Source organism: Protopterus annectens, chromosome 3.part1 (genome assembly GCF_019279795.1).
Source record: "Protopterus annectens isolate FY-2018-M chromosome 3.part1, PAN1.0, whole genome shotgun sequence".
In the NCBI taxonomy this organism is placed as follows: Eukaryota; Metazoa; Chordata; order Ceratodontiformes; family Protopteridae; genus Protopterus; species Protopterus annectens.
This window is the reverse complement of record NC_056732.1, coordinates 665,960,347-665,984,037: the sequence shown is the minus strand read 5'-3', so window position 1 is coordinate 665,984,037 and position 23,691 is coordinate 665,960,347. Positions and strand designations below refer to the sequence as shown.

Below are 23,691 nucleotides of genomic sequence, written 5' to 3'. Positions count from 1 at the left end.
CTTCACAGCACCTGCAATGTGCCCAGTATTGACTCCTTTTACAATTCATACGAAGTTACATGTATCGGTAACATATCTAAGTACAATTGTAAATTATTTTTTTTAAGACCCATTGCTCCCACTACTATTGGAAATGTCTGGGTATCCTTCTTCCACATTGCCCTCATTTCTGTCTGCAAATCCTGGCATTTTATGACTTTGTGTCTCTCTGTACATAAGACATTTTAGTCACTGGGTTTAGCAATTTCAGTGATCAGTCCTACTTTTGTCTTCTTTTCATGACTACTATATCTGGTTTTCTCACATCTATTTTTTGAACTGTTGGTAATGGGTGATCCCATGTGATATAAACTTGATCATTTCTTTAATGCTTTGTGGCTTATGTTTCCAAGGTTTTCAGCTACCTCAGTAATATAATTTTGCACAATTCCCAGTGCAACAGTCTTGCCTCATTATTATGCCTTTCAGTATACAGTCCTTTTGCCATTAGTGTATTGCAACCAGCAACAATTTTCTCTGAAAGACTCGTGAGATAGGAAGCAATTCAGTTACTTCACCAGTTCTGTTTTACAAACCTACATTTGTCGGTTTCTCCAATGTGGACTTTGTAAGCCAACATGTATGTAGTCCACTGTCTTGGGCTGCAAGTATTAACCTTTTGTCTTTTGGTTTAAATTCATCTCTCCTTAATTATTCCTGTGTTTGATCCTGGTCAACATGAGGTTGTTCCAAGAGTTTTCTAAACTTGTAACTGTATGTATGCATTTTCCATATTTCTTGCCTCTTCATCTGATCCTTCACCTTATTTTTTTTTCTTGCTTTAACTTTTGCTGTATATGCCAAGCCGTGCTACTAAAATTCAGTTAGATCCTACTAGACATGTTGCATAGGAAGGAGTTGCAATTTTTAACCTGAGACCTGAGGTGATCTTAACTATTCTTTTTTATTCTTGGTATAGTTTCACCATAGTGATTAGGCAGTTTTGTTGTTTAGTGAATGCTGCCACAACGTGGAATAGATGACTAGCACCTAAAAAGACGCACACGGTTTGTAGAATAGTGTTTATAATATCTTGGCCAATCTGTATATCATAATTGCTGCAGAACTCGAGTGTTGTGCTGTATATAATAGCAGTTCTACCTGAACAATATTTTGCGTTTTCTTATTGTGCTTTTATATACCTTGTGATTTCATTTTTTTGGCTTTGTAAGACTGCTGGTTAACAGTAGTAAATCACTTAGTAAGTAAAAAAAAAAAAAAAATGCTGCATGTTTGATATCCTGAATACCTGATAAACTCTGGCATGAAATTCTCACTCCTGGGGCTGTCTCCTGCGCTTCCCATGAATGAAATGCAGACTGTCTCATTGCTGTTAACTGTGAGGAGAAAACATAGTAGGGGAGCTTAATTGCAAGGTGAAAACATGGCAGGGGAGCACAGATAAAAAAAAGGGAGCCCTTTACTTAAACCCTGTTAAGTATCATTATGGATAGAAGCTTGCTTCATTGTCATGTAATCCTAGACTACTTAGTGAAAGAGAATAAATAACTCTTGTTACCTCATGTTATGAGGAGTTGTAGTGTTTTTTACCAACTAAATTTGGCTGCATTTCCTGGGAAACAGTCAAGGACAAGGAATGTAAATGTATTCAAGTGATTAGTTTCATTTAGCTAGTTTTTCTTTAGCTTTGTTTATCCTTCTAGATGGGTGAATATTCTCCCACACAATATGCTTCAGTGTTGTCACACAAGTGTCTAGATAAGTATCTGACTGCCAAAACCATCTATTTAAGTGTGTCTAATTTATCTTTGAACAGCCTATAACTTGAACTGGTACCTGTAATGAATGTGTTGTGTGTTTTATTATGTAATTGCTATTTACTGACTGAACTTTTAATGTAATTACTGCATCTGAAAGTGAACAGAAAATTACAAATGTAATACGGATTTTTCATGATATTTACTTTTTCTTTCCTTTGTTGCTTTTGCCTTTCCTGATCGAAGTCTAGGAGAGTAAGTGGAAACTTTTAATCTTTGCATTTGGTTTGATTGTGGTTTGGTCATTGTCTTGAAACCCTGTTTTTGTTAAGAAACACAGTAAACAGTTCTTTTATCACAGGTTATTGAAAGTGTCATCAGAAAGGAATTGCTTGCTCCTTTAAAAAAATCTGTAGAATGTCTACTTAATTTGTCTCTGCAGAGCCTAGCTTTTAATTGAAGCAACTCTCCAAGATTCAAATATGCATTTCTCATTGTTTACCAAGCATGACTGAAATAATCTGCCTTTACTGCCATTTTCTTATTAGAAGGATGGTAAGATAACATTTCTTATTTGAAAAACTTGTACTGTTAATCACTAAATATTGTTTGTTTTATTATTATGCTTGTGGTACTTAAAAAAACTAGCTCCTGATATCATTGCACAGCTTGTGTTAACTTACTGCTGGTCAAATTAATTCACGCAGCTATGTTGTGATTTTTTTTATTTTTTATAGTTTAAATTCATATACTTTCCTTGCCAAGTTTAGTGGACATCCAAGCACTACAGCTATATCCCTTCAAACAGCATTTGATGACAGGTGGCTCAAAGGCTGCAAGTGAATAGTGGATGTATAGTAATCTGGTAAAGGCAGCTTCCTTATATAGCAAGTACTCTTGCTTACAATTCAGAATGCAAGTCTACTGCCTGTTGGGGGGTGGCATCCTTTCACCGATACTTAATGCTGCCTCAGGTTGTGTTAATACCCACTAAACCTCGGGTTCCACGCAACGCGACTGCAATATCTGCATCCCTTGTTGTCATTAAAATGTTTTTATTTTGGGGATTGTCAGCTCTCATATGTTTGCTTAGCTGTTGTTGGGCAAATGTGGAAAAAAAAAAAAAGAAAAGAAACTTTGAAATATGGCTGTATTACTTTATCAGGTAGGCAGCTTCCAGAAATGTGCTGCTTTGCCAGTGATAAGGGTTTGCTATACTAATAACCATAGTTAAGCTGTGTCTACATTGAGTTTTTTTTTGTGTGTGTAATATTGCATGCCTTCAAAAATCTTATACTGCGACCCCTCCTTGAAAATTCATGTGGTTGGGTTCATCTTGTCTGCCATCTAGTATTCACGCGCACGCGCACACACACACACACATACACACACATATATATATATATATATATATATATTTTTTTTTTTTCCCAGACATTCCAGTGTTCAGCAGCTAATGCAGACTCGTGATAATGTTTGCTGTGCAGATATGCATTGACTTTGTAAGCAAATCCTTACCTTTCTCCTACCAGTTCTGTTTTGCCACTGACATTTTGCACGTCACACTTTGCTGTTACTAGCAAAACATTCTTTTCATTCAGCTTTCAGAACTAGTGTGCTCAAGACTCAGTTCCACTTCATCTCTCATGGAGCTAATTGAGAAGTCTTTGTAAAACAGATGAAACTTCACAGTCCTGGAGTTCCTGTGTCTTCTTAGCAAATGGTACCACTTTTAGGGATGTCATGGAGTGCTTGGTGTCATGTTTGGTCTTAGACTGAGGCTGCTGTGTTGTGCATCATACCCAGACTCTCTTATCATCCCGCCCTTGGAGCCACCATTGGGCATTATTATTACTAAACCTAAACACATCTTCTCTCTGCTGATGCAGTCACTAGGAGGGCTGAGGCCTTGTACTAGCCTTCAGCAGAATGGAGCAATACCCCATAGAAACACCCCAAGGCTGTCTTTGCTGACTTATCTATGGTCTTGTTGGTCCTTCTGTATTCACTGCACACAAATCCATTTTCCTACGAGCTGATGGACTGGAAGACCTATAGTGGGACAGAGTAGGCAAGAAGTTATCATCTGTCATTTGGGACATTTTGGGGCTTAGAGCCTTCAGGTGTGAATCTCACTTGTGCAGGTCCCAGGGCCTTGGGATGGATGGAGGAGACATGCCTGCAATCAGTACCCTTTTTGACTAGGGGTTAGAGAAGATCTCATCTTCAGTCTGGCTACCTTCCTGGCTTAGCCTCACCTTAGTCACTGTCTGTTTTCCGCATTGGATGCCTTGTCAGAAAAGCAGACATGATTGTATGACAGCAGTGGGTTGTTAGACTAGAGTTGTCATTGAGATGGGGGCTTCAGTCCCACCTAAAATCCTTTCTGGGTCAAAGTCAGAGTCCTGTCTCTGTCAGGAATCCTGCTTCCTTGCCAGTTAAGGTTTAATTATTCCATTCCTTGTCCCTGTACTGACTGGGCTGTATTAAAAATCCTTGTCTGATATATTGCACTTCAGCTGGGCTTTCTGGTATCCTGGAGGGTAGATGGGTAGGAGAAACGCCTTTTGGAAATTAGCACAGAAAGGCTTGCAACTTCTTGAGTTGCCGTCCTTTCGCTGGTGTTCTCCTACTTCTCCAGAGGATTATGGACAGAGACTGGAACAAGGCCAGACTTTTTGGCTGGGAGATAGGATGACTGCTACTCTTCATAGGTTGGTACTAGGCTATCAGCCTTAGGGCCTATACAAGCCTAGCCATAACAATTCCCTGGCTATTTCTTCCCACATTATTTACTTTCCTGTACCCCTGTCTAGCAGGGCGACTGACGTGATCCCTGGGGTGAATTTCCTTTCTCCCATCCAATCGTCAAGGTTCCTCTTGAAGAGGTCCAAAGAGGCACTCTGCTTGACATGTATGGGCAATCTATTCCAGAGTCTGGGGAGTCTCTGGGTCAGGAACATATCCCTCCAGCATGTTTTGTTTATTGTGATGACAAGGTTTAGATCTCTGGAGCGTGTAGCTCTGAGGGATTGGGATTTCTTTAAGTGTAGCATGTCCAACAGCTCTGGGTTTGACATGGCCTTGTATGTTAAGCAGAGATCGCCTCTGAGTAGACGATATGCGACAGAGTATAGCTGGAGTTTGCTAAGGCGGTCAGCGTAGGGCATCTGCTTTAGGCCTGTGATTCTTTTAGTGAGGTATTTCTGAGGCCTTTCCAGTTGTTGCAGATGTCTTGAGAGGTACATACCAAATGGGGTGTTGTATTCTATAATGGGTCTAATGAGGGATGAGTACAGTGGGACAATGACCTCCTTTTTCTGGATGAAAAGCCCTTCGTGATGAGGTGTGCCACATAGAAGGATTTCCTGACTGTTGTGGCGATGTGGTTATCGAAGGTGAGACCACTATCCACCTGTGTCCCTAAGTCTCTTATCACACTTTCTGTGTTTAGTGTACTGCCACCTATATGGTAATTCATGGATACATGTTTTTTTCCCAAAGGGGATAACAATACATTTCTTGGCATTGAGCTTGAGCCCATGGCTCTGGCACCAAGCATCTGTTTCTGTAAGGCCCTTTTGTAGAGTATCCACATCATTTGGGGATTCAATAATGGCTCCCAGTTTGCAGTCATCTGCAAACTTTGTTAGCCAGAGTCCCTTAGTGTTGACCTGTACTTCAGAGAAGTAGATGCCAAACAAGAGCGCCCCAGGACTGAACCCTGAGGTACTCCATTTGTCACTTGTCTGGAGCTGGATTTGGAGTCGGCTACTTTTACAGTGTGGGTTCTATCAGTAAGCCATTTAGCAACCCATTGGGTGACATAGGGATTAATGCCCAACTTAGTAAGTTTATCTATGATTCCAGAGTGGGGATGGTGTCAAAGGCCTTGGCAAGGTCTAGATAGGCTGAGTGGACCACCTTACCCTTGTCCATGGCTCTGGAGACTGATTCAAAGAAGTCAATCAGGTTCAGGAGACAAGATCGGCCCTTCACAAACCCAAACTGGGTGGGGTCCAGTGTTTGAAGGTTGCCAATGTCTTTGTTTATAAGTTCCATGATAATACGCTCCATCGCCTTGCAGATAAGGCTTGTCAGACTGATGGGACGGTAGTTTCCGGGATCCAAGGTGGATCCCCTTGTGGATTGGGATAACTGTAGCTCTGGCCCACTCAGTGGGCATGAAACCTGAGGTGAGGCTATGATTAAACATGACACTTAGGTGAGGTGCCAGTTCATATTGTAGTTCATGTAGTACACAGCCCGGGATGTCATCTGGTCCCATGGATGCTGTATTCTTGGCTTTAGAGAGTGCGTTTTGTACCTGTGTGGCCGTTATTACTGGAATTTGGCAATCTTCTGGTATTGAGATGGGCCATTTAGGGGTGAGAGGGGTGAAGTTGGCACTGAATCGATCTGCCAGGATATTGGCAATATCCTTCGGATCAGTATATTTAATGCCATTCTGTTTTAGCTCAGAGCAGATCTGAGCATTGCCATTTAGATTCTTGACATAGTTATAGAATCCTTTGTGGTTGTCTTTGGAATCTTTGGCAATTTTATTTTCGTAACTAGCTTTGGAGGATTTTATGAGGCATCTCAGTTTCTTACTGAGGCTAGTAAGGGAGTTTTTTGCATCCTGGGATTTTCCTCTTTTCTGCAAAAGTTTCTTCCTTTTGTTTTAAATTTTGTTTATGGCAGGGAACCACCAGATTGGCTTCCTTTTTTTGGATGAGAGCATTTTGGTTCTATTTGGGATGGCACGATTCATGCATGAGTGGATGTGCTCGTACAGTGCCTTAGTGTAGGATTCAGCAGTTGAACTTTCAGTTCCCATCTGCATGCGTGTCATGAAGTTTGTCACTTCTGACTTGAGTAGCATGAAGTTGGCTTTGGAGAAGTTTTTTTATGGTGGTTTCTTTACTGGGCGGTGGGGGTGGGATGTTAAGGGTGATTAGCTTATGGTCAGACCTGACTAACGAGGGGGTGACCATAGGTATGGAGCATTGATTTCCCATGTTGGTAATGACCAGGTCTAGGATATTGGAGCCCCTGGTGGGACTATGGATTAGTTGATCCAGGGCGTTGGAATTTATGAATTCCAAGAACCGTTGCGCAAAGGTGTTGGGACATGAGTAGTTTTCCCAGTTAATGGCAGGATAGTTAAAATCACCCAGTATTAGGGTGTTTGGTTCTATCTTAATATTTTCCAGTATGTTTAGAAAGGTGTAGTGAGAATCTTGGGGTATGGTGGGGATCTGTAGCAAGCTACAATTTGGATTGCAGTCTTACCTAGTGTTAGTTGCACTTGGAGAATTTCAGACACATTGTGTTGGCCAACTAGCCTGGTGGTGTGAATATCCTTGGTGAATATTGACACTCCTCCACCTTTAGTGTTTCGGTCCTGGTTTGGTGGCGAAAAGTGTGGTAAGAGTTGTAGCCTGGTATTGCAGGGGTGCTCTCTGGAGTCTTGAACCAGGTCTCAGTTACTGCACAGATATCGATGTTCTCCATTTTAGGAGTGCCTCGAGAGAGTGCATTTTGAGGTTTAGATTTCTAGCATTGAGTAGCATTACCTTCAGATTTTGCATGCTTGTACCTGTTACGGTGGTGGTTTTGTCCTTTGAAGTTTGCCTAAAAAAGGCACTATAGGGGTGGCAAGAGCCTTAGCCAGTAACCTGAATCCCAGGGGCGACAGGTGCAGACCATCTCTGGCAAAGCATCGTGGTCTGTCAATCATGTCATCCCAGGCAGACAGATACTGGATTCCCTTTGAATGACACCATAAGCTCAGCCAATTGTTGAAGTCAATCATTTTATCCTTATATTGTGGTATCATTCTGGGCGAAGGCAGGATGCTACTCAGGGCTAGGGTCATACCTGCCTGGGCCACATGATCCGAGAGCTCTTCCATGTCTCTTTTCATGTAGTCCAGGGAGGTACGTCTCAAGTCATTCACTCCAACATGGACAATGGCAGAGTCATATTTGTACTTGTTGTGGAGTGACTTGAGTGCATGCATTATGTGGCGGATCCTGGCACCCGACAGGCAGCTGACTGTAATTTTCTCCTTATTCAACCTGATGAGAGGGAGATCAGTGTGCCGGACTATAGAGTCACCTATGACTAAAGTGTTAGGTACATTGTCTTGCCTTAGGGGCTGTTGCTGGGTGGCACACTGGTGTTGTGAACTATGTGACACATTGGTTGTGATTGGTGTTTGTTTGCATTTCAGCTTCAGAGGTCTTTGTTGCTTGGGCAGGTTACAGTTAAGGGCCTCTGCATATGTGGATTTAGTGTTGCTATATGTGGGTGTTGGTGGTGCGGGTTTAGAAGGGCTATGTGTTGCTTGAGGTGTAGTGTGGGTGTTAACCTTCTCCTCTTGACTGTTTAGCACAATCTTGGGTGGAGAGAGCTTTGCTTCCATTTTGGCTATGTAAGTGCATCTCTCACAGGTTGTAGTGTTGGGTGGTAGGAGGAGAGGGTTGTCTGTGTACATGAGGCAATTGCTGCATTGCCCCAGTATGCCCAGATTCACCAGGTGGACAGGAGAAATCACCGGAAGCTGACCCTTGGACATGCCTGGTTTGGGGCTTTTTTTTTCTTTGTAAAGTATAGGAGCTGTTTCCTTAGCAAGGTACTTTGCAATTATAGGCTGTTTAGTGCCTACTGTTAATTCCTCCTTGTTAACAAGGAGAGTTCAGTGTTTGTATGAGTTTAAGGCTTCCTAGTGCTTTCCAGCAGGTATTAGAGAAAGTGCTAGTCACAGGGATGCTTAAAGGTAAGATTGAAAAGAATGCACTCTGCAGTGTGAACTAGAGAAGTTAGATGTGAAAGTAGGTAACTTGAGTTTTACCTGTTTAAAAAGTTAAGGTTTAGTGGAGAGTTACTATTTTTAAAACAGCAAGATGGATTGAAAGGGGTGGTCACTTTTGTATTTTGGTGCTACGAAATACTGTAGGATGGCCAATAAATTTAAATAATTGAAGGGGTGGGATTTCAAAAATGATGATTTTGTGATTACTGACATAAGCCAGTGAAACTAGAGAGAAATGAGATATATGGTCAGATTAACATAAGAGGCGGGCAACTAGAAAGACAGTGGTATTTAACAAGACAACTTAAATGGGTGGGTGGGCGGGAAAAATTCTACCTGACTCAGAACAGAGAGAGCTGTGGTCTCTTTTGAAGTTTTAATATGCTGTTAAAACAGGATGCAAGCAAAACACAAGGTAAAGAAAACAAACTACAGTATTCAAAATATAGAAAGGCAATACAGTAATACAAAAAATAAAAGCAAACTAACCTTTCCTTCACAGCAAAGTGTAGCAGAGTCTGGATGAGCCTTTCTGGTAAAGCTCTGAAATGTTTTAGTTTACTCCTTAAATAGAAATTTTAGTTCCTAGCTCCACCCCCTCTGTTAACAAGTGATTAACCTTAAGTGACCTCTTCTGTCTTATGAATGAGTCCTTAATTAATCAGTTCTTATTTCTGCCTGACTCAGAACAGAGAGAGCTGTGGTCTCTTTTGAAGTTTTAATATGCTGTTAAAACAGAATGCAAGCAAAACACAAGGTAAAGAAAACAAACTACAGTATTCAAAATATAGAAAGGCAATACAGTAATACAAAAATAAAAGCAACCTAACCTTTCCTTCACAGCAAAGTGTAGCAGAGTCTGGATGAGCCTTTCTGGTAAAGCTCTGAAATGTTTTAGTTTACTCCTTAAATAGAAATTTTAGTTCCTAGCTCCACCCCTCTGTTAACAAGTGATTAACCTTAAGTGACCTCTTCTGTCTTATGAATGAGTCCTTAATTAATCAGTTCTTATTTCTGCCTGACTCAGAACAGAGAGAGCTGTGGTCTCTTTTGAAGTTTTAATATGCTGTTAAAACAGAATGCAAGCAAAACACAAGGTAAAGAAAACAAACTACAGTATTCAAAATATAGAAAGGCAATACAGTAATACAAAAATAAAAGCAAACTAACCTTTCCTTCACAGCAAAGTGTAGCAGAGTCTGGATGAGCCTTTCTGGTAAAGCTCTGAAATGTTTTAGTTTACTCCTTAAATAGAAATTTTAGTTCCTAGCTCCACCCCCTCTGTTAACAAGTGATTAACCTTAAGTGACCTCTTCTGTCTTATGAATGAGTCCTTAATTAATCAGTTCTTATTTCTGCCTGACTCAGAACAGAGAGAGCTGTGGTCTCTTTCAACGTTTTAATATGCTGTTAAAACAGGATGCAAGCAAAACACAAGGTAAAGAAAACAAACTACAGTATTCAAAATATAGAAAGGCAATACAGTAATACAAAAAATAAAAGCAAACTAACCTTTCCTTCACAGCAAAGTGTAGCAGAGTCTGGATGAGCCTTTCTGGTAAAGCTCTGAAATGTTTTAGTTTACTCCTTAAATAGAAATTTTAGTTCCTAGCTCCACCCCCTCTGTTAACAAGTGATTAACCTTAAGTGACCTCTTCTGTCTTATGGGGTTGGGAGGGTGGCTATGGGGTTGGGAGGGTGGCTAAATGGCTAAGATGTTTGCCTTACAAACACAGGGTGCAGGGTTTGAATCTCACAAAGGATAATTGGCTAGGCTTAAAATGGCTCACAAGGGCAGTTAGCTTAGTACTAAACTATGAACCTATGAACTATGAATGAGTCCTTAATTAATCGGTTCTTATTTCTGCCTGACTCAGAACAGAGAGAGCTGTGGTCTCTTTTGAAGTTTTCATATGCTGTTAAAACAGAATGCAAGCAAAACACAAGGTAAAGAAAACAAACTACAGTATTCAAAATATAGAAAGGCAATACAGTAATACAAAAATAAAAGCAAACTAACCTTTCCTTCACAGCAAAGTGTAGCAGAGTCTGGATGAGCCTTTCTGGTAAAGCTCTGAAATGTTTTAGTTTACTCCTTAAATAGAAATTTTAGTTCCTAGCTCCACCCCCTCTGTTAAGTGATTAACCTTAAGTGACCTCTTCTGTCTTATGAATGAGTCCTTAATTAATCAGTTCTTATTTCTGCCTGACTCAGAACAGAGAGAGCTGTGGTCTCTTTTGAAGTTTTAATATGCTGTTAAAACAGGATGCAAGCAAAACACAAGGTAAAGAAAACAAACTACAGTATTCAAAATATAGAAAGGCAATACAGTAATACAAAAATAAAAGCAAACTAACCTTTCCTTCACAGCAAAGTGTAGCAGAGTCTGGATGAGCCTTTCTGGTAAAGCTCTGAAATGTTTTAGTTTACTCCTTAAATAGAAATTTTAGTTCCTAGCTCCACCCCCTCTGTTAACAAGTGATTAACCTTAAGTGACCTCTTCTGTCTTATGAATGAGTCCTTAATTAATCAGTTCTTATTTCTGCCTGACTCAGAACAGAGAGAGCTGTGGTCTCTTTTGAAGTTTTAATATGCTGTTAAAACAGGATGCAAGCAAAACACAAGGTAAAGAAAACAAACTACAGTATTCAAAATATAGAAAGGCAATACAGTAATACAAAAATAAAAGCAAACTAACCTTTCCTTCACAGCAAAGTGTAGCAGAGTCTGGATGAGCCTTTCTGGTAAAGCTCTGAAATGTTTTAGTTTACTCCTTAAATAGAAATTTTAGTTCCTAGCTCCACCCCTCTGTTAACAAGTGATTAACCTTAAGTGACCTCTTCTGTCTTATGAATGAGTCCTTAATTAATCAGTTCTTATTTCTGCCTGACTCAGAACAGAGAGAGCTGTGGTCTCTTTTGAAGTTTTAATATGCTGTTAAAACAGGATGCAAGCAAAACACAAGGTAAAGAAAACAAACTACAGTATTCAAAATATAGAAAGGCAATACAGTAATACAAAAATAAAAGCAAACTAACCTTTCCTTCACAGCAAAGTGCAGCAGAGTGTGGATGAGCCTTTCTGGTAAAGCTCTGAAATGTTTTAGTTTACTCCTTAAATAGAAATTTTAGTTCCTAGCTCCACCCCCTCTGTTAACAAGTGATTAACCTTAAGTGACCTCTTCTGTCTTATGAATGAGTCCTTAATTAATCAGTTCTTATTTCTGCCTGACTCAGAACAGAGAGCTGTGGTCTCTTTTGAAGTTTTAATATGCTGTTAAAACAGGATGCAAGCAAAACACAAGGTAAAGAAAACAAACTACAGTATTCAAAATATAGAAAGGCAATACAGTAATACAAAAATAAAAGCAAACTAACCTTTCCTTCACAGCAAAGTGTAGCAGAGTCTGGATGAGCCTTTCTGGTAAAGCTCTGAAATGTTTTAGTTTACTCCTTAAATAGAAATTTTAGTTCCTAGCTCCACCCCTCTGTTAACAAGTGATTAACCTTAAGTGACCTCTTCTGTCTTATGAATGAGTCCTTAATTAATCAGTTCTTATTTCTGCCTGACTCAGAACAGAGAGAGCTGTGGTCTCTTTTGAAGTTTTAATATGCTGTTAAAACAGGATGCAAGCAAAACACAAGGTAAAGAAAACAAACTACAGTATTCAAAATATAGAAAGGCAATACAGTAATACAAAAAATAAAAGCAAACTAACCTTTCCTTCACAGCAAAGTGTAGCAGAGTCTGGATGAGCCTTTCTGGTAAAGCTCTGAAATGTTTTAGTTTACTCCTTAAATAGAAATTTTAGTTCCTAGCTCCAGCCCCTCTGTTAACAAGTGATTAACCTTAAGTGACCTCTTCTGTCTTATGAATGAGTCCTTAATTAATCAGTTCTTATTTCTGCCTGACTCAGAACAGAGAGAGCTGTGGTCTCTTTTGAAGTTTTAATATGCTGTTAAAACAGAATGCAAGCAAAACACAAGGTAAAGAAAACAAACTACAGTATTCAAAATATAGAAAGGCAATACAGTAATACAAAAATAAAAGCAAACTAACCTTTCCTTCACAGCAAAGTGTAGCAGAGTCTGGATGAGCCTTTCTGGTAAAGCTCTGAAATGTTTTAGTTTACTCCTTAAATAGAAATTTTAGTTCCTAGCTCCACCCCTCTGTTAACAAGTGATTAACCTTAAGTGACCTCTTCTGTCTTATGAATGAGTCCTTAATTAATCAGTTCTTATTTCTGCCTGACTCAGAACAGAGAGCTGTGGTCTCTTTTGAAGTTTTAATATGCTGTTAAAACAGAATGCAAGCAAAACACAAGGTAAAGAAAACAAACTACAGTATTCAAAATATAGAAAGGCAATACAGTAATACAAAAATAAAAGCAAACTAACCTTTCCTTCACAGCAAAGTGTAGCAGAGTCTGGATGAGCCTTTCTGGTAAAGCTCTGAAATGTTTTAGTTTACTCCTTAAATAGAAATTTTAGTTCCTAGCTCCACCCCCTCTGTTAACAAGTGATTAACCTTAAGTGACCTCTTCTGTCTTATGAATGAGTCCTTAATTAATCAGTTCTTATTTCTGCCTGACTCAGAACAGAGAGAGCTGTGGTCTCTTTTGAAGTTTTAATATGCTGTTAAAACAGGATGCAAGCAAAACACAAGGTAAAGAAAACAAACTACAGTATTCAAAATATAGAAAGGCAATACAGTAATACAAAAATAAAAGCAAACTAACCTTTCCTTCACAGCAAAGTGTAGCAGAGTCTGGATGAGCCTTTCTGGTAAAGCTCTGAAATGTTTTAGTTTACTCCTTAAATAGAAATTTTAGTTCCTAGCTCCACCCCTCTGTTAACAAGTGATTAACCTTAAGTGACCTCTTCTGTCTTATGAATGAGTCCTTAATTAATCAGTTCTTATTTCTGCCTGACTCAGAACAGAGAGAGCTGTGGTCTCTTTTGAAGTTTTAATATGCTGTTAAAACAGGATGCAAGCAAAACACAAGGTAAAGAAAACAAACTACAGTATTCAAAATATAGAAAGGCAATACAGTAATACAAAAATAAAAGCAAACTAACCTTTCCTTCACAGCAAAGTGCAGCAGAGTCTGGATGAGCCTTTCTGGTAAAGCTCTGAAATGTTTTAGTTTACTCCTTAAATAGAAATTTTAGTTCCTAGCTCCACCCCCTCTGTTAACAAGTGATTAACCTTAAGTGACCTCTTCTGTCTTATGAATGAGTCCTTAATTAATCAGTTCTTATTTCTGCCTGACTCAGAACAGAGAGAGCTGTGGTCTCTTTTGAAGTTTTAATATGCTGTTAAAACAGGATGCAAGCAAAACACAAGGTAAAGAAAACAAACTACAGTATTCAAAATATAGAAAGGCAATACAGTAATACAAAAATAAAAGCAAACTAACCTTTCCTTCACAGCAAAGTGTAGCAGAGTCTGGATGAGCCTTTCTGGTAAAGCTCTGAAATGTTTTAGTTTACTCCTTAAATAGAAATTTTAGTTCCTAGCTCCACCCCTCTGTTAACAAGTGATTAACCTTAAGTGACCTCTTCTGTCTTATGAATGAGTCCTTAATTAATCAGTTCTTATTTCTGCCTGACTCAGAACAGAGAGAGCTGTGGTCTCTTTTGAAGTTTTAATATGCTGTTAAAACAGGATGCAAGCAAAACACAAGGTAAAGAAAACAAACTACAGTATTCAAAATATAGAAAGGCAATACAGTAATACAAAAATAAAAGCAAACTAACCTTTCCTTCACAGCAAAGTGTAGCAGAGTCTGGATGAGCCTTTCTGGTAAAGCTCTGAAATGTTTTAGTTTACTCCTTAAATAGAAATTTTAGTTCCTAGCTCCACCCCCTCTGTTAACAAGTGATTAACCTTAAGTGACCTCTTCTGTCTTATGAATGAGTCCTTAATTAATCAGTTCTTATTTCTGCCTGACTCAGAACAGAGAGAGCTGTGGTCTCTTTTGAAGTTTTAATATGCTGTTAAAACAGAATGCAAGCAAAACACAAGGTAAAGAAAACAAACTACAGTATTCAAAATATAGAAAGGCAATACAGTAATACAAAAATAAAAGCAAACTAACCTTTCCTTCACAGCAAAGTGTAGCAGAGTCTGGATGAGCCTTTCTGGTAAAGCTCTGAAATGTTTTAGTTTACTCCTTAAATAGAAATTTTAGTTCCTAGCTCCACCCCTCTGTTAACAAGTGATTAACCTTAAGTGACCTCTTCTGTCTTATGAATGAGTCCTTAATTAATCAGTTCTTATTTCTGCCTGACTCAGAACAGAGAGAGCTGTGGTCTCTTTTGAAGTTTTAATATGCTGTTAAAACAGGATGCAAGCAAAACACAAGGTAAAGAAAACAAACTACAGTATTCAAAATATAGAAAGGCAATACAGTAATACAAAAAATAAAAGCAAACTAACCTTTCCTTCACAGCAAAGTGTAGCAGAGTCTGGATGAGCCTTTCTGGTAAAGCTCTGAAATGTTTTAGTTTACTCCTTAAATAGAAATTTTAGTTCCTAGCTCCACCCCTCTGTTAACAAGTGATTAACCTTAAGTGACCTCTTCTGTCTTATGAATGAGTCCTTAATTAATCAGTTCTTATTTCTGCCTGACTCAGAACAGAGAGAGCTGTGGTCTCTTTTGAAGTTTTAATATGCTGTTAAAACAGGATGCAAGCAAAACACAAGGTAAAGAAAACAAACTACAGTATTCAAAATATAGAAAGGCAATACAGTAATACAAAAATAAAAGCAAACTAACCTTTCCTTCACAGCAAAGTGTAGCAGAGTCTGGATGAGCCTTTCTGGTAAAGCTCTGAAATGTTTTAGTTTACTCCTTAAATAGAAATTTTAGTTCCTAGCTCCACCCCTCTGTTAACAAGTGATTAACCTTAAGTGACCTCTTCTGTCTTATGAATGAGTCCTTAATTAATCAGTTCTTATTTCTGCCTGACTCAGAACAGAGAGAGCTGTGGTCTCTTTTGAAGTTTTAATATGCTGTTAAAACAGAATGCAAGCAAAACACAAGGTAAAGAAAACAAACTACAGTATTCAAAATATAGAAAGGCAATACAGTAATACAAAAATAAAAGCAAACTAACCTTTCCTTCACAGCAAAGTGTAGCAGAGTCTGGATGAGCCTTTCTGGTAAAGCTCTGAAATGTTTTAGTTTACTCCTTAAATAGAAATTTTAGTTCCTAGCTCCACCCCCCTGTTAACAAGTGATTAATCTTAAGTGACCTCTTCTGTCTTATGAATGAGTCCTTAATTAATCAGTTCTTATTTCTGCCTGACTCAGAACAGAGAGCTGTGGTCTCTTTTGAAGTTTTAATATGCTGTTAAAACAGGATGCAAGCAAAACACAAGGTAAAGAAAACAAACTACAGTATTCAAAATATAGAAAGGCAATACAGTAATACAAAAATAAAAGCAAACTAACCTTTCCTTCACAGCAAAGTGTAGCAGAGTCTGGATGAGCCTTTCTGGTAAAGCTCTGAAATGTTTTAGTTTACTCCTTAAATAGAAATTTTAGTTCCTAGCTCCACCCCGTCTGTTAACAAGTGATTAACCTTAAGTGACCTCTTCTGTCTTATGAATGAGTCCTTAATTAATCAGTTCTTATTTCTGCCTGACTCAGAACAGAGAGAGCTGTGGTCTCTTCTGAAGTTTTAATATGCTGTTAAAACAGAATGCAAGCAAAACACAAGGTAAATAAAACAAACTACATTATTCAAAATATAGAAAGGCAATACAGTAATACAAAAAATAAAAGCAAACTAACCTTTCCTTCACAGCAAAGTGTAGCAGAGTCTGGATGAGCCTTTCTGGTAAAGCTCTGAAATGTTTTAGTTGACTCCTTAAATAGAAATTTTAGTTCCTAGCTCCACCCCCTCTGTTAACAAGTGATTAACCTTAAGTGACCTCTTCTGTCTTCTGAATGAGTCCTTAATTAATCAGTTCTTATTTCTGCCTGACTCAGAACAGAGAAAGCTGTGGTCTCTTTTGAAGTTTTAATATGGTGTTAAAACAGAATGCAAGCAAAACACAAGGTAAAGAAAACAAACTACAGTAGTCAAAATATAGAAAGGCAATACAGTAATACAAAAAATAAAAGCAAACTAACCGTTCCTTCACAGCAAAGTGTAGCAGAGTCTGGATGAGCCTTTCTGGTAAAGCTCTGAAATGTTTTAGTTTACTCCTTAAATAGAAATTGTAGTTCCTAGCTCCACCCCCTCTGTTAACAAGTGATTAACCTTAAGTGACCTCTTCTGTCTTATGAATGAGTCCTTAATTAATCAGTTCTTATTTCTGCCTGACTCAGAACCGTGAGAGCTGTGGTCTCTTTTGAAGTTTTAATATGCTGTTAAAACAGAATGCAAGCAAAACACAAGGTAAAGAAAACAAACTACAGTATTCAAAATATAGAAAGGCAATACAGTAATACAAAAATAAAAGCAAACTAACCTTTCCTTCACAGCAAAGTGTAGCAGAGTCTGGATGAGCCTTTCTGGTAAAGCTCTGAAATGTTTTAGTTTCCTCCTTAAATAGAAATTTTAGTTCCTAGCTCCACCCCCTCTGTTAACAAGTGATTAACCTTAAGTGACCTCTTCTGTCTTATGAATGAGTCCTTAATTAATCAGTTCTTATTTCTGCCTGACTCAGAACAGAGAGAGCTGTGGTCTCTTTTGAAGTTTTAATATGGTGTTAAAACAGGATGCAAGCAAAACACAAGGTAAAGAAAACAAACTACAGTATTCAAAATATAGAAAGGCAATACAGTAATACAAAAATAAAAGCAAACTAACCTTTCCTTCACAGCAAAGTGTAGCAGAGTCTGGATGAGCCTTTCTGGTAAAGCTCTGAAATGTTTTAGTTTACTCCTTAAATAGAAATTTTAGTTCCTAGCTCCACCCCTCTGTTAACAAGTGATTAACCTTAAGTGACCTCTTCTGTCTTATGAATGAGTCCTTAATTAATCAGTTCTTATTTCTGCCTGACTCAGAACAGAGAGCTGTGGTCTCTTTTGAAGTTTTAATATGCTGTTAAAACAGAATGCAAGCAAAACACAAGGTAAAGAAAACAAACTACAGTATTCAAAATATAGAAAGGCAATACAGTAATACAAAAATAAAAGCAAACTAACCTTTCCTTCACAGCAAAGTGTAGCAGAGTCTGGATGAGCCTTTCTGGTAAAGCTCTGAAATGTTTTAGTTTACTCCTTAAATAGAAATTTTAGTTCCTAGCTCCACCCCTCTGTTAACAAGTGATTAACCTTAAGTGACCTCTTCTGTCTTATGAATGAGTCCTTAATTAATCAGTTCTTATTTCTGCCTGACTCAGAACAGAGAGAGCTGTGGTCTCTTTTGAAGTTTTAATATGCTATTAAAACAGAATGCAAGCAAAACACAAGGTAAAGAAAACAAACTACAGTATTCAAAATATAGAAAGGCAATACAGTAATACAAAAATAAAAGCAAACTAACCTTTCCTTCACAGCAAAGTGTAGCAGAGTCTGGATGAGCCTTTCTGGTAAAGCTCTGAAATGTTTTAGTTTACTCCTTAAATAGAAATGTTAGTTCCTAGCTCCACTCCCTCTGTTAACAAGTGATTAACCTTAAGTGACTTCTTCTGTCTTATGAATGAGTCCTTAATTAATCAGTTCTTATTTCTGCCTGACTCAGAACAGAGAGAGCTGTGGTCTCTTTTGAAGTTTTAATATGCTGTTAAAACAGGATGCAAGCAAAACACAAGGTAAATAAAACAAACTACAGTATTCAAAATATAGAAAGGCAATACAGTAATACAAAAAATAAAAGCAAACTAACCTTTCCTTCACAGCAAAGTGTAGCAGAGTCTGGATGAGCCTTTCTGTTAAAGCTCTGAAATGTTTTAGTTTACTCCTTAAATAGAAATTTTAGTTCCTAGCTCCACCCCCTCTGTTAACAAGTGATTAACCTTAAGTGACCTCTTCTGTCTTATGAATGAGTCCTTAATTAATCAGTTCTTATTTCTGCCTGACTCAGAACAGAGAGAGCTGTGGTCTCTTTTGAAGTTTTAATATGCTGTTGAAACAGAATGCAAGCAAAACACAAGGTAAAGAAAACAAACTACAGTATTCAAAATATAGAAAGGCAATACAGTAATACAAAAAATAAAAGCAAACTAACCTTTCCTTCACAGCAAAGTGTAGCAGAGTCTGGATGAGCCTTTCTGGTAAAGCTCTGAAATGTTTTAGTTTACTCCTTAAATAGAAATTTTAGTTCCTAGCTCCACCCCCTCTGTTAACAAGTGATTAACCTTAAGTGACCTCTTCTGTCTTATGAATGAGTCCTTAATTAATCAGTTCTTATTTCTGCCTGACTCAGAACAGAGAGAGCTGTGGTCTCTTTTGAAGTTTTAATATGCTGTTAAAACAGAATGCAAGCAAAACACAAGGTAAAGAAAACAAACTACAGTATTCAAAATATAGAAAGGCAATACAGTAATACAAAAATAAAAGCAAACTAACCTTTCCTTCACAGCAAAGTGTAGCAGAGTCTGGATGAGCCTTTCTGGTAAAGCTCTGAAATGTTTTAGTTTACTCCTTAAATAGAAATTTTAGTTCCTAGCTCCACTCCCTCTGTTAACAAGTGATTAACCTTAAGTGACCTCTTCTGTCTTATGAATGAGTCCTTAATTAATCAGTTCTTATTTCTGCCTGACTCAGAACAGAGAGAGATGTTGTCTCTTTTGAAGTTTTAATATGCTGTTAAAACAGGATGCAAGCAAAACACAAGGTAAAGAAAACAAACTACAGTATTCAAAATATAGAAAGGCAATACAGTAATACAAAAAATAAAAGCAAACTAACCTTTCCTTCACATCAAAGTGTAGCAGAGTCTGGATGAGCCTTTCTGGTAAAGCTCTGAAATGTTTTAGTTTACTCCTTAAATAGAAATTTTAGTTCCTAGCTCCACCCCCTCTGTTAACAAGTGATTAACCTTAAGTGACCTCTTCTGTCTTATGAATGAGTCCTTAATTAATCAGTTCTTATTTCTGCCTGACTCAGAACAGAGAGAGCTGTGGTCTCTTTTGAAGTTTTAATATGCTGTTAAAACAGAATGCAAGCAAAACACAAGGTAAAGAAAACAAACTACAGTATTCAAAATATAGAAAGGCAATACAGTAATACAAAATTAAAAGCAAACTAACCTTTCCTTCACAGCAAAGTGTAGCAGAGTCTGGATGAGCCTTTCTGGTAAAGCTCTGAAATGTTTTAGTTTACTCCTTAAATAAAATTTTAGTTCCTAGCTCCACCCCCTCTGTTAACAAGTGATTAACCTTAAGTGACCTCTTCTGTCTTATGAATGAGTCCTTAATTAATCAGTTCTTATTTCTGCCTGACTCAGAACAGAGAGAGCTGTGGTCTCTTTTGAAGTTTTAATATGCTGTTAAAACAGGATGCAAGCAAAACACAAGGTAAAGAAAACAAACTACAGTATTCAAAATATAGAAAGGCAATACAGTAATACAAAAAATAAAAGCAAACTAACCTTTCCTTCACAGCAAAGTGCAGCAGAGTCTGGATGAGCCTTTCTGGTAAAGCTCTGAAATGTTTTAGTTTACTCCTTAAATAGAAATTTTAGTTCCTAGCTCCACCCCCTCTGTTAACAAGTGATTAACCTTAAGTGACCTCTTCTGTCTTATGAATGAGTCCTTAATTAATCAGTTCTTATTTCTGCCTGACTCAGAACAGAGAGAGCTGTGGTCTCTTTTGAAGTTTTAATATGCTGTTAAAACAGAATGCAAGCAAAACACAAGGTAAAGAAAAGAAACTACAGTATTCAAAATGTAGAAAGGCAATACAGTAATACAAAAAATAAAAGCAAACTAACCTTTCCTTCACAGCAAAGTGTAGCAGAGTCTGGATGAGCCTTTCTGGTTGACAGTGAGTACTGTCTCCCCCACTCCATAGCATGGAATGTGTTGCTCCTTGGTCTTTGGCAGTCTTCTTCTGATTTTTGGGAAGGCCAAGAGTTATCTTGATGCTTGGCTCCCCCACCCCCCCAAGCAGGACTCATTTCCCTCCTGGACTGTGGATGGTTCCCCTCCATCTTTACTGGAGGAGGCTTTGGTATGATTATCCTTACAGCTCTCCAGCTGCTTGCTGTTGACAGTAGATTGTTAGGATAGAAGTCCTTTGCATTCCCCTTCTGTAGGTACTGGCAATGAGTTGACCTGCTTCCAGTAGCTGGGATGGGGGAATGACCTGCAGTACTCCCTAAAATTTTCCTCATTTAATTACTGCTGCAGTCGCCTTAGCTATATGGATTATGTCCTGCATAAGCTGTAACAGCTGGACAGCTTCCAAATCTTCAGGGCAATTTCCACATGCCCAGACAATTGACAGCTCAAGCAATACTGCACAAATTCAGTGGCCTGGGCGCCAAACTCTTTAGGGATTTCCCAACAGTGAAATGTGCTCCTGTTGCAATTTTTTGAAAAGTCATTATTACAATTGAAATTTCCTCAACCCACTCCTATTCCTTCTTTCTTCCAGTTTTGGCGGGTGTTTTTATTACAGTCTGTAACTTGCTTAACACTCAGCCTGCAGCACGTAATAAGGCAGCTAGATTATACAAAGTTCCTGAGACTTACAAGTTTTTATTTGCTAATCCCAGATCTGACCCTGCAGTTATTTCCTGGGCAAACCCATCTGCAGCTAAATATTTTGGTAAATACTTATCAGTGCCCCTCTGATAAGGAAGGCATAGCCTTTGATAGATTTGGAAAATGTATATACCTCTACCACACTTGATTTTAGGATTAACTGTCATACTCACATGTTAATGTTTTTGCTTGCTTGATTTGAGAATATGAGGGACATTATAGCCACTTTTCCTTCTTCTGAGGGAAATCTTCTCTCAGTACACAGATTGCTTCTGTCTCAAGTAACCAACCATTATTTGAAGTGTGATTATGACTCTGCTGATGCTTCTTTCAGCAGCAGCTACTGGAACTATGAGTTACTAGGTTCTCAAAATTTACCTCGGCATGCTGAAGCTGAAATTTTGAGTTCTCCTCTCAACAGGAAGTTTTTTTTTTTTTTTTTTTTTTTTTTTGCACCATCTGTTACTGAGGTCCTGAAAAAGTGTGATGAGAGAAGAAAATTGAATCAAAGTGAGAGACTGATTTTTGCAGCCTTCCTTTTCCACGTTTGAGTTTCATATATAACTCGGGTTATTATAAAAAGCAAAATACTCAGATTTGGCAAACTTCTGGCAAGCATTCAAAAACAATGGCAAGGAAGTTGCAGACTGTGGGGGTGGGGGACCTCTCAGAAACCAGTACAGTCCAGCAAGGCAGAATGGCTACTTTCCAATGGCAACACACCCCACCCTTTCACCCCAGCAAGCCTTTAAATCTCTCATCTCAAAATCCGTCTCTCCATTTCTCTCTTCAGCAACAGATGGTGTCAGCCAAATGGGTTCTGAGGGTGATCCCTCAGAGATAAAGATGGTGGTGGGAGTCTCTTCCTCTTTTTAAGGAAATTCCTCCTCATCCACCAAATCAAGCTCTCTTTCTCCATCCCTGTCATTCAGCATCTGCTGACTCAGGGAGTTAGTTATGCAGCCTGTTCCCCTTTCTCTGACAGGGAAAAGTTTTTATTCAGGAATATTTCTAGTATCAAAGAAAGAGGCCTCATGGAGAGCATTCCTAGAGATTTCCTTTCTCAATCAATTTATGAAAGTCCCAACATTAAAAAAGCTGTTCCTTCATAACCTCCTACCACTTGTACCCCTTTTTTTTTTGCAAATGCTAGATTGAAATTGATTGCCTTCACTATCGGGGTTTGATAACAGAGTATATATTTCTTGAAAGAGGATACTCCTTAACACTTTTTAACTACTTTAGCCCAACAGGTCATGGGCAGCAGAGAAACACTCTATCCCCCTCTTTTAGGTGCAGATGTGGTTGTTCATCACACTGACATTAAAGAGCCTGACCAGACTTATGGCAGGTTCATTTATACTTACTGTCTCAACTCCTTTGAAGTTGAAGAAATTTTCCACAGACATTGGCCAGTTCTTTAACTACATGATGAATTGAAAAATATTATACCACCACATCCAAAGTTTATTAGAAAGAGGGACACCAACCTCAAAGAAATTTTTGAAGGGAACAACCATACCAGAACGAACACTCAATTGCCCAAAGCAGGCACCTTTAAATGTGGTGCCTGCAAACAATGTAACACTATTTTTGACACCCCTAGTATTTACATTGTTTCTAGGAACTTTCTGTTTAGACCTAAAGTTTTTACAAACTGTAGCAGCAAAGGAGTGGTATACTTAGGGTTCTGTACCACCTGCACTAGTTTCTATATTGGCAAAACAGAAAGGCCTTTTAGAAGAAGAATTTATGAGCATTTACATGACATTTCTAAACAAAAGGAATCACATGCTTTATATAAGCATTCCTTGGTTTGCAAGAATTTCAAATTCAAGTTCTTGGTATTGGAACAAGTACTTCCCAATGCTAGGGGTGGCGACTGGGAAACAAGTCTAGAATATAGAGAACTTTTCTGGCAACTCAGGTTAGAAGCAAGTAGAGCCCCAGGTTTAAATGAGAGTGTTAACATCAGCAGTGTTCTCAAAATTAGAAGAGCTCGCTTGTAGGTTTGTAAGTAGACACACCCTTCACAGTAAGATCATTCACTGTTGTAGGTGTCTGCTGCAACATGACTTTTTAACTACAGTAAACTTTATGCTTGTATACTTTTTTCACCAATTTTTTCTCTACAGATGTATGTTTTCTATTTCTACTATTTTTAAAATTGTTTTAACATTCACCAGATATATTTAACACAAAAATTATGAACAACAGGAATACAGTTTTTAACATAACTGATAATGCAGTTCATTTAACAGGTTTTATATGTATACACACTTGCCACTAGACTAGAGTTAATATGTGAGCATTAGCACGTGCATTTTTAAACAGTGTATTTTATGTTTCAAATGTGCAACGCTTTGTAATATGGGTATTTCTTTTTAAACATATGAGCATTTCTCCTTTTTAAATTATGAGTGTTGCTTCACTAAAGTAGCACT

At 38.2% G+C, this 23,691-nt stretch overlaps 1 protein-coding gene across 4 annotated transcripts in view; it reads left to right on the top strand.

The window, feature by feature from the left end:
* The window catches only part of ASAP1 (ArfGAP with SH3 domain, ankyrin repeat and PH domain 1), a 2,547,392-nt gene that overhangs the window by 1,524,996 nt on the left and 998,705 nt on the right, over positions 1-23,691 (top strand). For 2 of the 4 annotated variants that reach the window (XM_044067035.1, XM_044067033.1), the window contains exon 11: positions 2,004-2,012. The exons of the other annotated variants lie outside the window; for them this stretch is intronic. In XM_044067035.1, coding sequence (XP_043922970.1) covers positions 2,004-2,012 — 9 coding nt within the window. The remainder of the gene's footprint in view (positions 1-2,003; positions 2,013-23,691) is intronic. 4 annotated transcript variants of the gene reach the window in all.